The following is an 18967-nucleotide window of genomic DNA, read 5'->3' on the forward strand; positions in this document are numbered from 1 at the left end:
AGATTCAGTAGCTGAGTCCAGTAAGGAAGAATGGCTATTACCTGTAGAAGACCCTATAATGGCTAATGAACCTTGAGGTCCTACTACGGGAAAGTTTGAAGCAATGGGTGTATGCAACAGGCTGCAAGGTCTCCAGTTCTGGAGAAAGCATATAAACAAACCTCTTCATCCTCTTCATCCAGGATGATCCCTACCCAGATGAAGGGAACTCAATTTCCCAGATTGTGGGTATGCAGGAGTCTCATTTCCCAACTATTGTACAGGCTTACATGCTGGAGATTTTACATATATTCAGTTTTAAATAAAACCACATCGGGCTATTGAGATGCATTACGCCTATATGCATGTACGTGAGTTTGTATGTATTACAGTCTGACGCTCTACCTGGCAGTCATCCACTTTGGTTCTCATCACTCCTTTCATGTATTCCTTTTCCATAGTAGGGGAAACACCAAAACTGTTCCCCATGCAGAGTATCTCTGTTCTTCCATCAGGGTACGTCACCTCCACAGAGCCATTCAAAATGACTGACCAGGAATCCAGCTACAAAGCAAATGTTGCAGGATACATGAAGACTGAATCATTTAACACTGTAGTATCATACTGTATAGACACAACCCTCACAATTTTTCCAAAGGAAAAGTTATTTTTTTAGCATCTATTAAAAACATTTATAAGTTGGTTTACCTTAAAAGTACAACTATTTCCAGCTCAAGAAAACTGGGATCTTAAATTTATCTTTAATGTTAAGAGCTTATGTAAGATTGTAAAAAAAATTAAAGGAAACAAAGAAAGAAAGCAAGCTTTAAAATACCACTTAAACACTGACACAAACTCCCCAAATGAGCTCCAACAAGCAGAAAGCCTTTGGTACATTATGAAGAACATTTTCTTACGCTTTTATTGTATAAGAAATGTTGCAGGAATGCTTAAACAAAAGCTTCCAAAGTAATCCAGAACAAAAAGAGGGTTAATTTACCTGCTCAATGTTACTTTTTTATTTAACTTTTTTTTTTTTTATTAAGTTTTAAGCAACAAAAGGGAAACTTAAACCTATGGAATCTGGGATGTTTGGTGTATTAGGAGAGTCAAAAGCAACTTCTACTGACCTCTTCCCCATCATTTAGTACAATAGTTCCTGCTCTCTCCACAACCGCAAACACCATTACAGCACAGAGCTCTCTCCTCACTGACATTGTCATGTTGGCAAAAGCAGGCAACTGATGCATGAATTCCAGTAGTTGTTCTGAGGGAGAAAAAGCCCACTGAGTCATGCATGTCAAAAAAACAAAGCACAGTAAAGACAGTTCTTCAGCAAGATGCCTGAGGCTACTTAAGCTAAAATGCTGCACAATCGTTTCTGTATACTAATAAATCATGTACAGTGGCCTGTTGTAATTACTGGGTATTTCGCAGACACAGACTGGCTGGTCATATCATCAATAGAGGCCCTGCAAAGTAAAAGTCAGCATAATGGGAGAATTGTAATGTAACCCAGAGCTCTGAATACAACCAATGATGTTTGTAATACTCTAGCCAGGGCAATAGCTCCCTTAAGACTATGATAGGACTACATAAAACACAGCAAGACATTAAGAACATAAATTTCACAAAACCGAACAAGTTCATTGGCAAAGCTATCCCTTCCTAGGCTACACTTAACAGTAAATTGTACTTGATTATCATCTGACAGATTCATAAAGTACCCCTCAGACGGCCTAGACAGGATTACTGTCTTAAAGGTGACTACTGCTGCTCGGTCTTCTGCATGCACTGGAGTTGCACTTGTACTCAACAGTGAACTTCTCTCATATTTCCCTTTTTTACACTGTTTGTAACTACAGAACTCAATTTGTCTTAGTAGTTTTGCTGACGGATTACATGGCCTAAATGCTAGACACTTTTCCATTCAGTCTGATCTAAAAAACCTACTGAAAGTAGTCAATAAGATCCCACCTTTTTTCCTAAATTTTTATTTACTCAGAATCACTGAATGATTGAAGTTGGGACCTCTGGAGGTCATCTGGTCAAACCCGCCTGCTCAGGCAGGGCAGTCTACAGACCATGTCCAGATGGCTTCTGAGTGTCTCCAAGGAGGGAGACCTCTCCACCACCTCTGGGCAGGCTGTGCCAGGGCTCAGTGACAGTAAAGTGTTTCCTGGAGGTCAGACAGAGCCTCCTGTGTTTCAGTTTGTGCCCACTGCCTCTGGTTCTCTCACTGGGCAGCACTGAGAAGAGCCTAGCTCTGTCGTCTTTACACCCTCCCTCCAGGTGTTTGTACACGTCAATGAGATCCCCCTGAGCCTTCTCTTCTCCAGGCTGAACAGTGCCAGCTCTCTCAAGACTTTCCTCGTATAAGAGATGCTCCCTTAGTCATATGATAATCAACCTTAATCATCACTTAGTCATACTTTGACAAAAGAAAAAAAATTAAAATTCAGCCAGTGAAACAGATTAGATTAGAAACTGTAAGAATTTGAATTCTAGATCTGCTTTGCTTTCAGTGTATTAACCTGGATGTTAACATTGCAAATTAGTTTGATTAGAGGCACATTTACATAAAGGTCTTAATGGCTCCAATATTTAATACAAATGTTATCTTTAGTTAAAAACAGACACAACATCACAACTTACAATTAAAAAATTTAATGTAATAAGCATCCAGTGTTGACATTAATGTTGACTTTGCCAAGGTTCTGTTTTCTAGTACACAATGATGTAACTTCTTAAACCAGTTCTGATATCAATTAGAAATTGAAGCTTGAGATCAAAAGGGCCAGCAGCTAGTAGTTTTCACCTACATTACGTGTGTTTTCCTCTTCTTTGGCTGTAGCAATTCACTGACTGAATTTATGGCGTTTATGAATCACCTTACAGAACAAACACTAAACCTACCAACTACAAAAGCCAATGATTAAAATAAAACCTTATGTTCCAAGTTTGAGGTTTGGGGTCCGTTAGTTGGTTTTTTGTGAAGGAGAACAAGTTTGACAGTATTTTACTACACAGCAATACTTACCAATGTCATCATCTGTCCTGTCTATTGGGTCTTTCTCCAAGCAGTCTCTAACAATATCCCTACTCATCAAAGGATCTGATGCCCTTTCAATGTCTTCTTCATCATCATCATCCTCAGAATCCACTGCTGTCTCTGGCAGCCCACTGAGATCCATATCACCAGCCTCACTTTCTGTAGCCTAAATTAATGTATAAACAATTTCAAAAAACCAACAAACAAACATTCAAATGTGTTCTTCACTGCTCAGTTATCTAGTTAAATGTACAGAAATTAATTCTATCACCCAACATCGCTCAGATTCACTCGATATTTTGGATATTGCTTTTTCCTTTACATATCTTTTCAAAGGAACTAACAGCTAATCAACCCAAACCCACTGTTGATACAGGGCTTTTAAGACTTGTTTCAGTCAGCCACATGTAAACGGGATCCAAGAGACATGATTTAATCAGTAGGTCTTCAGGGAATTGAAGGCAGTTATATTTCAAGGAACAATTTCTTGGAATATTAACTGAATGTAATGTTTTTAAATAAACAGTTCATTTCAAACAATTTCTGTTCCCATCCCAACTTTACATTTTCAGACAAATTGGAAATGCAATGTAATTTTAAGTAGACGGTTTTGGGAAATAATTCCAGCCTCAAAACCCTACAGGAATATTGCTATCTCCCAGTAACCAGGACTATTTTTCTTTTACAGTTCCAGTTGAACACAGTTAAATATGGCTTTCATTTGTTAATAAACTGTACAAGAATTTACAGATGCAGAAAAAATGCAAAGTCACTGTTTAAACACCACAGATAGACTACACATAATATCTGCCAAACTCAACCTCCTAACTCAAATTTTTATTAAAATGAAGGAAAACACAGTCCATATATAGCCTGAGGTCATTAGTATAGCACTAAAGGTACATAGATTTTAATGGTGCGGTTTTAAGACCAAACACTTAATAAATCCCACAAACATTTGTCTGTCATGGCTATTAAAACTGCTTTTTCTCAGAACCTGACTTAATACCACAGCAGCTGCCACGGCTCAGCTATGACAATTTTTAAGGAAATGCAAGCTTCTAATGAGCAGGTTTTAAGCCATGGCTTGAGAAATCAAGTTTCACAGACCTTACAGGGCTGGTTTGTCTCTGAGACTGGAAGTACACAATGCATTCACTCTACTTTAAAACATAGCTGCTAAAGCCTGTTTTATCGATCTGTCTCACACTAGTAGAAAAAACAAACAAACAAACAAACAAACAAACAAAGAAAGCCACACCAAAACACCCAAAACTAGGTCACCCTCCAAACACAGAGAAGGTAAGATAAATTACATTGGTATTTTCACAGAATCACCTTCCCTACTCCTGCCTCACTAGCTGTGGCTGACATCTGTTACTTTAATGCCATTATACACTGTCACCTTACGAACAGTAGCATATGGCTGGAGGCTGAGCAGGGCAGCTAGTGGCATTCTTAAATGCTTCTGTCCTGCAGCACAACACAAGCTTTGTAACAGGGTCTTATTAATATAAAAAGCATCGCAATAGCACCTACACAATATTCAAATTATTCTCACTTTTTAGTGGTTTAGGGTTTTTAAAAGAAAAAATGCTGAGCACTTTTTAAGTAGGATAAAGGAAGGTGTTACGGACATACAAACAAATCACAAAAACAATAGCATGATAGCAGTATCGTCATCGCAAATCTTACTGTGTTTAACATGTACGTTCCCTATGATATAATTTAACATAGTTGCTGTAATTACTCTCTTAAAATAGCCTTCATCAAAAGCGACTGGTGGAAAAATTAGTGACGATGAGTCAGTAGATACACAGCTTATGACACCAATCTGTCAGAATCAGAAGTCTCCAACAGTGACAATTCCAGTGACAGTGGGACTAATTCACAGCCAATTTTGCAAACCTTCCCATTACTGACAAGCACCCCTCCTACCTGCTAGGTTAAGCTCTCTCAAAAGCACGTTAGTAAAATTAATGCAGAACTAAATTTAGTCACACAGTACTAACACACATGAGAACATTCCACATAATGTTCAAAATCTGATTACTAAAAGACAAGTTATTTGACTGTCTGAAAACGATAAAACAAAACTGGACAGAAGCTGAAGCTCTATTACCAGGAAAAGTCAATGCTATTTAAAAAAAAATTCTTACACTGAAATGAAATGCAACTTTGTATTCAGAAAATACTTTCAAAATACTACTAAGTCTACAAGCATTTCATGAAGATTATCACTTTTTACAGAGCTTTCTTCTTTTTTGTTTTTTTTTTTACAATTGAGATTACTGTAGAAACCTGAATGATAAAGCAACTACTTCCAACTTGCTAGTTATCAAAAAATACAAACCACTGCAACAAAGCAGCTTAGAATTGAATGCAACAATCCTCAGAGTAGTAGGAAAATGTATTTATTTAACTGTAAATACCTTTAAAAATAGAACTTATCTTTTGAGGAAAAAAAACCAACACATTTTTTCAAGCAACTTTCTGAAAACATGATGATCTTATGAAAGATAGCAAAGGAACACAAGTGTGGCCTTTCCACATAGGCAATATGCTTCACACCAGTAAAGATTCAAACTCCTCAATGCCACAAGGACTCCTGTTTATAAATGCAAAAAGTTTTGTTACATTATTAAGAATAATTGGATCTGTCTTCATGGTAAAAGCAAGCACCAATTTATCTACAAAACCATTGCAAATAGCTTCTTTAGCCTTAGTAGCATCAAGTATAACATTTAAGTATTCAAGGCCCTCTTGCTGACACATTAAAATTCACAACCCACCTACTTTGTGCACTTTTGTACTCCCTCGTGTGTTACAAAAATCGAGTGTGTCCACACAGGCACCTTTAGTTCTGAACCAACAGCACTGTATTTGTGTAAGACTGAAGGGAAAACCTTGGTTAGCTCCTTTGAGCGTAGGAGCTTCCTTATAAACCCCAGCAGGAGAAAAACCAGAACACAAGCTGAATACATGACAGAATTCCTACCACAATCAGCCACGAGGCTTAGAGCTTCTCAGGGCATGTCATCAAGGATAAAATACAAACCAGAAATCAGTGCTTTCATAGGTGCATGTTGTCCTTTGTTTCTTGGGTAATAAGAGAAATCAGCTTCACTTAATCTAAAGAGATCGCATGTAAGAAAAATGTACAAAACAATGTCTCTCCAAAGTCTGAATACCAGCTGCAATAGAAATATTCTTCACTGTTGGAAAGATGGCATGAGAACTTTGCTGAAGCTTCAAAGGAATCACGTAAAAGTGACAGCTTAATATTTTATTTGTCACATCACCAACAAGAAAGTCAGGAGACTGAGACAGACATTTGCAAGCCGGAGGAGAAGAGTTATTTCACATTTGGTACCTGAAAAGAACCTGCCCCATTTTAAACAGTGTCTATAAAAGCTAATATTGTACCAACAAAAAAAAAAATGGTTGCTCCAGCTGCTGAGGATCTCCAAGTCCAAACTCACTTCTAGATTTGAGTGATAACAGCTAATTAAAAAAATACCGTGAACTAACTAGGAAAACATGTAAAGTAAAAGAGCCTTGCATAAGTTCTCAGTTAGCCTTTGGCTCATTGATTGATTGGGGGCGTGGTTTAAATAATAATAAAAAAAAAAACCACAAAACAAACAAACAAAAAAACCACCAAAAACCTCAACCCTATGATTTGTTCCCCTTAGGTCCAACTGGGCCCACTGAGGAAATAGAAGGTCCCTTCAAACTGGTATGGGAGGAAACTGATTAAGCCTAGCTTTAGTGGTCTTGCATTTTTGGAGGCATCATGAACACTGACATAAGGGGACAGACTTAAGAAGTCCCATCCCTGGAAGTGCTCAAGGCCAGGCTGGATGGGGCTTTGAGCAAGGTGGTCTAGTGCCCATGGCAGGGGGGGTGGAACTAAGTGATCTTTAAGTCCCTCCCACCCCAAACCATTTCATGATAATGAGAGCATTGATGAACTACACAAACAGCAAAAGAAGATAACCTCCTTTACTGCCTTATTTCTTTCTCCAAACAATTTTTGTGTACCTGTTGAGAAAAAGATCAGAGGAGGTCAAGGGGGATACTGGCTCATCCAACAGATCTGTACCTTCACACAACCAAGTAACGCTCCCTCTACTTCATCTCACATATGCCCGCGCACACACACATCCCACCCTTACTATGGGAAAGAAAGTGGGAAGACTTGGAGAACTGCTTAGGAGACTACTGTTCTCTTTTCAACACTGTCCTGGGAAGAAAGCTTCCAGCTAGTCATAACAATAAAAAGAGAAAAAAATAGAAAACCATTAAAATTAACCACATTGACTACTATTTCTTAGTATTTAAACCAGAATATTTTAGCCTAGACTTTTATTTGTATTCCAATTCCTTTCTTTAGGAAACATTAAGAAAAAATAAGAAGCATCATTTTGAATAATAAATTTCCTTTGTGGCTAATGTCACCAGCTAAATCAACAATCCAAAATCAAAATCTCCAAACATGCATGAGAAAAACACTGGGGAGGTAAAAAAAAAAAAAAAAAAAAAGAAAAAAAAAAAGAAAGAAAGAAAGAAAAGAAGAAACTTGTTGTGCAAACCAGAAATATGTCTGGTGCAGTCCTTAAGTCCAAGAAGCTAACAAACAAAGCAGCCATGCTCAGCACAGAAAAAAACACCCCACCTTATTTTTTCAGTTGTAATTTAAAGGCCAAAAACTAAACTAAAAAATGAAATTAAGAATGTCTATTAGCAAACACATTCTTTTTTTTTTTTTACTCCCTAATTTTTAAGCTGATACTGATACAAGACACCAAGAACACAGGCACTACACCTCTCATGAAATTACTTGCAAAGGTCTCATTACTTTGAAATATATCAAGGGCACATTGGATCCAGCTTTGCCACAGAGCTAAATCATGGCTGGGGCTTTGTTTTACATTAGCTGTCACTGTGTAGAAGTTTACAATATCAATAAATGGCTATGAAATTAAATCCATGTAATTATAATATATATTTATTAAATAATTATCATATATATTGCAATCAATTATAATTATTACATGCACACAAGTCGAACATAAATTTAAGGCAGTAAAATTATTTTTTCTCTGCTGACATGAGGGCAAATGGCCATCAATACCTTAAAACTCCTTCAGCCTAAGATTTTTACTGTGCTCTCTCTTCATATTTGTTCTTCCATTATCTACTACAGAATTCACAACACAGCAGCCCACATCTGTCACAGGAGTCAGTCTGAGCAGTTTTCCTCCCTAGAGATGGAAAGATTCAACAACCCAGACAGCACATACCACAACCAACGTCCGTCCCTACTGCCAGCTCACTGCCACTTTCCCAAAACAGAGCAGCATTTGCTGTGACTCCATATGTACGTGCGAGCAGACAGAACAAGGGCTCTGGGCACTGAACTGCAGAACAGGTCAGCGGACCTGAACTCACCAGGAGTGATGAGGCACTGGACTTGGCCGAAACGGTGGGTGGGGAAGTTCAGCAGGACAGTTACCTGAGCAGTTTCAGATGCCCTTGCATCACCCTGAGCCCTGCACCGCAGAGGCTGATACACTCAAAGGCAGACTTAATCTTAAGGTATAACCTCTTTCTTTGGCATACAGCAACTTCGGGGCAGGCTGCACACACTCTCGGGTTTGAGAGATAAAAGCCTGGGCTCCCTCAGGAAGACTTTCTGGAAGGTGGCCTTTTCTTCTCAGAGTTACCATCTCAGACTCAGGAGAGAACAAAGTTGACATCTTGAAAATTTCCAAGCAATACAGACATCCTGGGAGGGTCTTGTAAAGGATGTTCCCGGTTTCCTGTACCACCAGGACTATCCGGGCAGGCACCGGAGGGCACGCAGGGCCAGCAGGAAGCCACGGGGCTGAGGACAGGATAAGGCAAAGAAAGGCTGGCAAAGGAAAAAGCTGAGCCAACACAACAACACCTTTTCAAAACAGGGAGGGGGAATAACACGCATTCACAGGCCTGAATCTCCTTGCTCTCAAATTGGGATCATCAGCTGGTAAGATACATGACAGGTATAGGAATCATTTAGGAGCATATAGGAATAGGTATATGCTTCCATCTAGGAAGCATTAACTACGCATGAGAAGCAAGAGCGAGCAGTCATACATGACAAACAGCAGCGAATGATTTGCTTTGCCAAGTCAAGACAAGACAGAAGCAAAGTATTTTTCTTGGCAAATACAAGCCGGCACACAATCTATTAACATCCAGCATCCCCCCTTCCTCTCCAGTCACACTACAGTTACTCACTTTATGAACAAATAAGTTCATAAAGTTCATTCCTAAAATAAAAGTAACGACATTTAAGGACCTTACTAATTGGCACCTGAAATATTTTTGAGACTGGGGTGGGGTAAGCACAAAGGGTTCTTTATTTTAGTTAGTACCTCTCACCCAAAAGAAGTTCTTTCATGTGCAACATTTGGCAAACAAATTTAGTTACAGCATTAATATTTAAATGGAAATATTCTCAGCTCAATGCTGAAAGCATCTGAAGATTCAGCTTCATGATTTATTTAAAAAAAAAATATCTTAAAAGGCCACAAACGTATTTTCACTGCAAACAGCTGCTCCTCAGGCTATGGAACTAAAACTTACTAAGATGCAAAACATGACATATCATTACCTCAGATTTCAACAGTAAAGATCTAACTAACAGTATAATTAAAAAAAAAAAAAAAACACAAAAAAACAAAAAAACCCCAAACACTTATTTTATTTATCAACTGCAAGATAGCAATCTTTCTAAATAATTGCTTTCTACTTAGCCATAATGAACAAAGTCCACCTGACTGAACAGAAAAATGCCATTACATACGGAACATAAGAATCAAAGGAACAACGATACTGAGCTTTGTGTAAGACCTATTAAATTTGAAGTAAAAAAAACCAACAACCAACCATGCAGATGACTTGGTTATGGTTTACTGTTTTTGAATAAACACTTGGGAGAGAACTAAAAAGCAAACAACAAAGAGAATGACTGATCCAATATCTTCGCTTCGGAAAGTATTTGTTTATTTAATCCTTGACTTGACCCTAGAGAATTCAAATTACAGCGATTTTATTTTGTTGTGGGGTTTTTTTTGGCAGTACTTTAACTTAACATTGCTATAGTACATTCCTTTATGACTGAAACTGAGGTCAGAAATTTTTGGTTTACCACAATATGAGAAATCATTAAGTCAAACAATACTTGGTACCATTAAGTTAAATCCAAGAATTTAAGAAGCTTATCAGTTTCCACATCTGAACTTATCCATTCATTTTCTTAATGTTTCTTCAAGTATGTGTATTAACAAAAACCATAGGGTTACTTTCCACAATACATGCTCAAATTTCTCAATGTTGATACAAACATGGGCTATTTGAACAATTACTTTGCCATTGTACTACTACACAGTTCTCAAAACATCTCTGCCAAGACATCTTTAAATGAGGTATTGTAGACAAATTGAAGAAACCAGGTAATTTTTTTTTTAAGATCACCAAGAACGGATTTTATTTTTTAAATTTAAAAGACTATTTTAAAAGCAAACGTTCTCCATGTTAAGTACTTCAGAAAACCATTAACCAAACACCAACCGTTCTGTTTTTTCTGTTACTGCAAACAAAACTTATCATAGGAGTCTCACACCAGGTTGGTGATTACCTAAAGAAGTATTTCTCTAAAGTTTCAGTATAGTTGTGGGTTGTTTGGGGTTTTTTCATTTCCCAGAAAATCAGTGATCCTTTACACAGTTATGAAAGCTTTGCTGAAAATCTTTCCAAAAATTTATTTCCAACTTATCTAGAGAGTAACTGTATGACTATACCTACATGCCACCTACAACTGTGTCTCTAAAGGTACTTGTTATTTTTACGCTAAAGTGAAAGCTTTTGGAATTAAAAGTATGAAAATCTATAGAAGACTTGAAGAACAAAGCTGATTTTCCATCTTTTTCACCCTCACAGTATAAACCTAAATCCTGTCTCAAAGTAATCCTTGTTTCAGAAGAAATTCTGACAAACCTGCTTGACTGACATATGCTATGCCTAAAGTGTTCAGTTACTTTGACATTTTTCACAAAAATAAACCTTTGCATTATTACAATTACTATCTAAATTGAACTGGGACCCTTTTATAACCTATCTTCTCCCACAGAAAAGCCCACAGGCTTATTCACCTGAAGCAGATTACATGCTGCAGCTATGCTTACACCTGAACTTCCGTTTGTATGGACGATGCTTTTCCCATTGTTTAAATGGCTACATTTGCATTTTCCGAAGCATCCCAAACAAAGAGTATTCCTCTTCTAGTAAACAGTACCTTATGGAGAAGTAGTATTGGTGTCATAAATTTTTTTATGATCGTTTTGATAGAGTAATATTTTAATCGGATTTGATTCCTTTTCTTTTCCCCCTCTGCCCAAAGTAACAAATTGCTATACTTTCCTATCAGGACAAAACCTCTCCTCTGACACTGCAAGAACTGTAAACATCAAGTGAAGGATGTGGACTTCCTCATTTTATTTTATTTCAGACTTCTTTCCAATTTATATTTAGAGGAAGCATGCATACCCCCAAGTGCTCTAGGGACCCTCTGGCTCAGTTTCACAGTAAGTCTCTCCAGATTCAAGCTGCTCTAAACAAAGAGCACAGAGCTTCATGACAAGAAGCTCCCTCAGAAGTGTAACAACTGAAAAGAGTGTCACCAGTTCAACCTCCCCATCTTTCCCAGGACAGTCAGTACAGAAAGCACTACAAAGAGGCTGGCACCAGGTCTCTAGAGGGTGGGGAAACTGGAATATGCCCTCAAGTCAGGCCAGCACAGGCTGCTCACTGTGCATTTTTTTCTCCCTGCCACTGAATATATTCTAGATTTTGAAGCCAACACATTTAAGAACTGTAAAATGCAGCATCAAGAAAAAATTCCCTCACATTACAAGGTCCTAAATCTATAGTTTTAGAATTCTCATCACAGCTGCTGTTATATGTATGGCAAATCAGACAGAAAGACATGGTGCAGTGCTGGAGCTGGGAGCAGAACTCTGTTACCTCCTAGGTCCCACCACAGACATCTGCCGGAGAGGCCATACTGGCTCCTGTGCTGAAGTACAGGAAGATTTTCTCCCACAAAAATCACAAAGTACAAACAAAATTAATGAAGCGTAAACCTGAAATGTTGCTAAACACTACATCTCCAAATTGTTGACTTGGATCCTGACAAGCTACGGCAACACACATCAGGCCACTGTGCTGTTTACTTACAGTTTTCAAACATCAGATCTAGTATATGGCAGGTAAACACCTGAAATTCTTACAATTCAAACAAAAAGCAAGTTTATTGAAATCTGTAGTGTGCTTCTTTAGACAAAAACTAATAATAGTCAACAGCATGGGCATTCAGCTATTAACATCAAAACTGCTGGCAATTGCACCTCCCATCAGCATCCATTCCAGTCTTACCTGGTAGATATCAGAAAGGCTGCTGCTTCCTGAATCACTAGTGATGCTACATCCTGAGTGACTAGATGAAACGTGGGTCACCTGTGGGTGGAGACTGTCAGTAAGGTGCAGCTTTGTGAAATCTGCAGGAAGCTATAGGTGGAGCAGAAAAAGCATCATTACAATTTGAGGTAGATACGCAGCAAAATGAATTCAAATCATTTACGTCACACTTTACTCTCTGCCAGTATCAAGTGTATTAAGAAAACCATTGGGGTTTGAGAATGCAGCATAAGTGTTTCGAGTTTTCCAGGTTTTTAGGTTTTTAATTCATGCAGAGGTCAGCAAAATATCACCAAATTGCTGCAAATGTAAGACATTTTTAAAAAACATATATCTGAGGACAAACACCAATGAAGCATAACCCTTATGCTAAAACTCTTCAGTACCTTGCTATGGGGTTTCAATAGCATTGAAGCACATACGAATATTGTGCTAGTATCAATGGTTTCCCACACAAAGTGGGGGTTAACAGTGAGTAAAGTCACCTAGTTTTAAAAAAACAACAAAAAAAAACCCCAACAAAAAACCAACCAAACAAAAAACCCCACCAAAAACAAACCCAAAAAACCAAACACACTGCTCTGGATTTGGCTAACTTTTGCTTCTGAAGTTGACAAAATACATTAGAGACAAGTAAAATCCAAGCCACTGAGCTATCTACTACACTTTGAACCAAATAATATGATGGCAAATCGGAAATGTGGGAAGACTGATACAACTGCAGAGCTACAATCCTGAAATAAGTTTGCACACATGCGGTGCTGAAGAATGAATCAAGACAGTATATTTGATCATTTAAGAATGATCTACCAAGCTTTGTGATATATCTTTTTACTATTGCTTTATGCACACAGCTCCCATGAAAATCTTTTAAGAACCATAAACATTGCCAGACTTCAGAAAGTGAACTTCCATAAAAGAAAATATTTGCTGTCTGAAGAAATATTTAAATGTTATTTCAGGGGCAAATTACTCTTCTCCCCAAGATGCCTGCATCCCACTGCTAGTCAATAAAAGTATGCTAATGTATCAATTTTCATATGTAACAAATGTTTCAATAATTAAAAAAAAAAAACACAACTAGGCTCATTTTTTTTTTGTTTGTTTCAACTCAGGCAAGGTAGATACTCTCTACAGAGGTGTGTTTGCTCCAGTAACGTCATACACAGTGTGTCCATCCACGTCAGTTATGAATGCTACCTTGGCACTACTACTGTTCTCCCTGGATGAAAATGAAAATAAGGGCTCATTCAGCATTGAGATATATACGTCGATCAGTATTAAAGATTATGAAAAAAGTCAGCTGCAAGTCACAAGAGGCTGTGCTTGAGAAAATGATTAGCTCTATACAGCTAAAGGTACCAGATGACTTTACTGCTGTTTGCCCAGTTTAAATCTGCTTATGGAACATGCCCTGAAAGAACCTTGGCTTTGGGATTTGTGGTGAAAGCACAGGCAACTGGAAACCTTAGTTTTATTTAGACTGACCATTATTTCCCATTCTAATACACTTCAAGAGGATTTCTTTCTTATTACAGCATGACAGCATCAGTGACAGCAAACATGGCTACACGTTAAACAATTCTTTCGTATCATTTTACCTGAACGAGGGGACAAAACTAGGAAACAGACAATAACATCCTAAAAAGCTTCAGCAAGCACCGAGCTAGAGCTGACCTTCATACACCAATCAACAAAGACAGGGCAATTAACAAAAGCAGTACTTTAATATACACAGCTATGTATGCTGCCTCCAGAAAAATCTAGTTATGCTCACCACTGTTGATGATATACCAGGAAAGAATATAGCATTAAGGAGTGCATTAGTTACAGTATCTGTTATCTCTGTTACTTCTCTTTTCAATCTCTATGTTTGAATTATCACAAAACTTAACAGTGTACGCTGATATTCAGGCCACTTATCCATTTCTTATCATTATTTGAGCCTTCTACAAAATAAGTATACATTCCACAGGTAGAATGTATAGTAAATGAATGACCACAGCTTTTGTAATGTGTCAATGACTATTCCTAAAATTACAATCTCTTAGCATTAAAGTAGTCCAGGTTGATTTCAAAGTAGAAATCCAACATATTAAGATATGTACATTTAATGATAACTTACAAAGATATAGTATTTTGAGTTTTACATTTTATACAGTAATAGCTATTTCAATCCCAAATAAATACTAACTCCATAGGGAGCTGCGTGTCACAGTCTTGCACCCAGCCAAATGTGTTAAATTTTTCAGTGCCCTGCAAGTATCTCCATGTCATTAACAACTGCATTTATTTATCAATGCAATATCATTAATAACCTTACATAAAAGCCAATCCAGTTCATATGTTAAAAAACTAAATCAAGCTACGTTTAATAGAAAGAGTGCACTTAGTGTTTTAAACGAACAGCAAGGATTTATGTTTTGTTACTACAAAGGCAATAAGAAGAGGCAGGAGATTTCACAACAACTGATGAAATACGTTGCATACAAAAAACAAGCCTTCTGAATTCTTTTTGGCTACAATCAGCTGAAAGTTTGGTGATTACCAGTTTCAGAATAACTCCTCAAGCCAAAGCCACGCTGCGTGAGCTGGACTTGCCAAGTGGTGACAGCAAAAGATCAGAAGCAGGCATTTTACTTAGGGCAACCTAAGTAGTCACTTTGATCCTAATCAAACAGGACTATTTACAAGCAGAAAGCACATGCTCACAGCTTTGCAAAATACTACGTCTCTGTGTTACATGCCTGACAGCAGCATCCACTTCAACTACCCTACCCCCAAATAAGTTAAGGTGAGAAGTTATGGGAAAAAAATAAATACAAAAATTAAATAAGCTGAAACATTTAAATTGTGAGCTCGATGAAAAGTGTGTGTGAGAAATACATGCATTTCTACCTTAGTCACATGCTGTTATTTAAAATATTTAACGTACAGAGTTGTACGCAATGGGGAAAAAAGTAAAGCACCAATGACAATGAAGAACAACAGTGGTTAAGTCTTCTACATAAGGGCGGTGGCTGTCCCTGGCGGGGCCGGTGCCCCCCAGCCGCCCTGTCGCTGCCCCCTGGGCTGGGCAGGGGCAGAACCACAGCCCAGGGCCCGCGGGGCCGGGCCGGGCAGGGAGATCCCTCCGCCAGGGCCTCAGGGGCAGCGCGGGCCGCTGGGGGCTCCCGCGGAGGTACTGCCCATCCATCGCAGCCGCGTAAGGAGAACTCGTCAGAAATTAACGCCACCTTCCTTCCACCCCTCCCTTTTATGGGGCTTAACTTTACTCATGAGTAAAGCCCGTGCAATGCACACAGGCCAGATCTAGCACACGCTTCATCCTCCGGCCCATGCTGCAGTATGAGAAAGCCAAGGGACACAGCCTTTGCCTCAGTAACGTCACCCATCACAGACCGAAGACACCACAAACAGCAACAGAACTGGAGTAATTTTTATCTTGTTTTCCATTTTCATTAAATGATGGCTAGTTTTAAGGAGCCTTTCAAGGTAATAAGGATCAAAAGCAACTTGCATATTTTATCTTATTTTATATTTATATGTTTTATACCTAATATATTTATATTTTATCTTATTTTTTGGCAACAACACTAAGCTACAGCTTTGTTGAAGCCAACAACTACAATATTTCTTAGGTTTTATTACTGAACACTTAAGAGTCACAGCATAAGAAAGACCTAACGGACAGAGTGAAAATATAGGAGGGTAATTTAGAAAAATAATGCAGAATTTGTTCTTAAGAAAATACAGTTTCAAAATACATTATACATAAACTACATTAAATAATTAACAGTCATTAAAAAGGTCAGATAACTGTCCTGATAACCTATTTTCAGGACAAACTTCCTAAGTGAGAAACAGTAAGGCTGCATATGCATAGATCTAATGAAGTATAAGTAGGGGGACAAAAGTTTTTAATACAAAACATGAACCGATTACATAAGTAACTCCAAAGACCTAATCCTAATTTGATAGATATCAAACCAGTATTTTATAATTATACATGTAGCTCTTAATAAGTGAGCATACATGGGTACATACAAGAGTTTACACACATGGATAGAAACCAGAGGAAAAACAGCCTATCTGGGATCTCCAAATTTTTACTTCTTGAAAACCCTAAAAAAATAAAAAAGAAAACGTAAACAATTATGTGAAACTATCTTAAGGATAAAGACATATCTCCATTTTGAACTGCACAATACCTTAAACCCTATCACATCTTCCTATCTCAAAAGCAACATTTTATTACTTCCACCCTCAAAATGAGTCACCGCTTTATGCATGCAAAGCTAACAATTACTTTGCTCTGAGTATGTTCCTCCTATTTTGAGAACATCATGATTTTCTCTGACCCTACAGCATGCCTTTCTGTATAACAAAAGGCAACCTCTATTGCAACTTCTACTCAAGAAATCATTGGGCTTATTCTACTAATACAGTATTTTAAAATATATTTTCAGAATATTTACTGGACAAGAAATTAAAATCTTCAGATACAGCATAAACAGTTACGAAAACAGCAAAAAAAATGAGTGAAATTATACCAAAAAAGCACCCCTTTACTTCATTTAAGTAGAATTGTTCTGTAGTTTTTTGGTTGTGAGGGTTTCTTTGGTTTGTTTTATAAATGCAATTATATGTGAAAACAAGTATAAATGCAACAGCGGGACAGACAGAAGAATGTAATTTTAAAATACAAGAAGAATTTTGGTTGCAGAGCTCCAATATATCACTCATTTTAAAGCAAACATATCAGTAAGCATTTTATAAACAAGGTCTTCTACTGAAGGCCAGTCAGCACTTTATGAAAGATTTATAAAGCCTGTAAAGTGACTGAAGTACATCTGCACAAAGATGGAATTAAAGAGAGCAAAAAGTGTGACATTCTGTTTTGCAGATCCCACTGAACAATCCTATAGGTAATTCAGTGCCCCTGAGACAGACCAAGCAAGTACAGTAGACATAAGAAAATGTGAAATATCACCTTTATAGCCTTTATTTCCACCTTCTGAAATTAAAGAAACACACGCAAACACCAATTCTTCAGCTTCTAAACACATACATCTAAGTGCTTATTCTGTAGTACGTCTTCACTAATACAATAATAAAACCCGCCATAATAAAAAAGAAATATGCTATTTATTTCTTTTACAGATGACACATTTAGTCCCAAAAATCTAAATAAATAACTGCAACAAAGTTATTTTGGTATGCTGTATCTTTTTGTAAAGGAAGAACAACAGCAGCCAAATAAATATTATGCCTTAGTCTTTCCCATTTTTCCCCACTAAGATAGAAATTTAAAATTTTTTATTGCACTAGAAGCGTGTACATCGCCAACGCAGTATTCTTCAGTAACCCATCAATTCAGTAACATTTTATTTCACTATTTTATGTACATGTTCATTTTTATATTAAATGTTTATAAGTCTGTTGTATGTGTTTTAAGGATACACCCAGACTTAATGATATTTAATGACTGAGGGAAGAAATACTTCTAATAATGGTGGGTATTCATCAACATGCTAGTTCAACGTAATTCTTTCAGTAACCAAGAGAGACATCAAGGAAAACATTTTCATGGTCCAGTGATTTACAGCACAGCAGTCAATATAAGTAATTACAGAATAATAAAGTAATTTCCATTGACTCTGTCAACAGATGTGATGATGCAGGCTGACATGTCCAGTGCAGAGTTAAATTTACAATAAAAGTTTGAATTATATACAGTTCAAGTTAGGATGCAAGTCCTATGGAAGCAGGGTTTCCTTGTACTAAGGAGGATGAAAAATATCAAGAGGTTTCCATATATTTTCTCTGAAAACTTCAGCAAGAGTTAAATAAAAACCTTCTGACTTCAACTATGTCTTCTGTGTATCATTCACTTTATACAATAGTATCCCATGTATTTTGAATCTCCAGGTTTTCCCCAAATACACATCTTTATGTGAAACCGTGGCTCAAACTTCATGAAGACCTACACTTAGAAATGTTCTTCATCTCGACTACAACACAAGACACAACCCATGTTCTGAGAATATTGCATTTGGGTATACTGCTGTGTTAAGCAGTTGTTCTTAGACAAAATTCATAGCAGAAGACCTCTAATTAAAAAAGCATTATAAGAATCTTTTCTGCAAGCTCTTCGTATGTTCCTCCACTGATCCTTTGGTATAGGTAGCCCCCCATAAAACTAGTCAGAAGTTTAAGTTAATGCAATGTGACCTGCAGGTCTCAGAGGGAGAGAGAGACAGAGCGAGTGCAAAGGAACTTCATCTTGTTTCCCTTACAAAAACACACAGTGACTGCCACTTACTGTATATCCTGTAGCTCTCAGCAGGTAATCCTATGAGCATTTAACACATTGAACGTAATTATCCTTTGCTTGAAGGATTATTGACT

The 18967-nt window shown here is 37.5% G+C and overlaps 1 protein-coding gene across 10 annotated transcripts in view; it reads right to left on the reverse strand.

Moving 5' to 3' along the window:
• Positions 1 to 18967, reverse strand: part of RAPGEF2 (Rap guanine nucleotide exchange factor 2) — a 195216-nt gene that overhangs the window by 35810 nt on the left and 140439 nt on the right. For 9 of the 10 annotated variants that reach the window (XM_056350378.1, XM_056350061.1, XM_056350218.1 and 6 more), the window contains 4 exons: positions 12515 to 12646; positions 3020 to 3197; positions 1110 to 1246; positions 385 to 543 (listed from right to left, as the gene is read on the reverse strand). In XM_056350378.1, coding sequence (XP_056206353.1) covers positions 385 to 543; positions 1110 to 1246; positions 3020 to 3197; positions 12515 to 12646 — 606 coding nt within the window. The remainder of the gene's footprint in view (positions 1 to 384; positions 544 to 1109; positions 1247 to 3019; positions 3198 to 12514; positions 12647 to 18967) is intronic. The other variant, XM_056350455.1, reaches the window with a different exon arrangement.

The sequence above is a fragment of the Falco biarmicus genome, chromosome 1 (assembly GCF_023638135.1).
Source record: "Falco biarmicus isolate bFalBia1 chromosome 1, bFalBia1.pri, whole genome shotgun sequence".
In the NCBI taxonomy this organism is placed as follows: domain Eukaryota; kingdom Metazoa; phylum Chordata; class Aves; order Falconiformes; family Falconidae; genus Falco; species Falco biarmicus.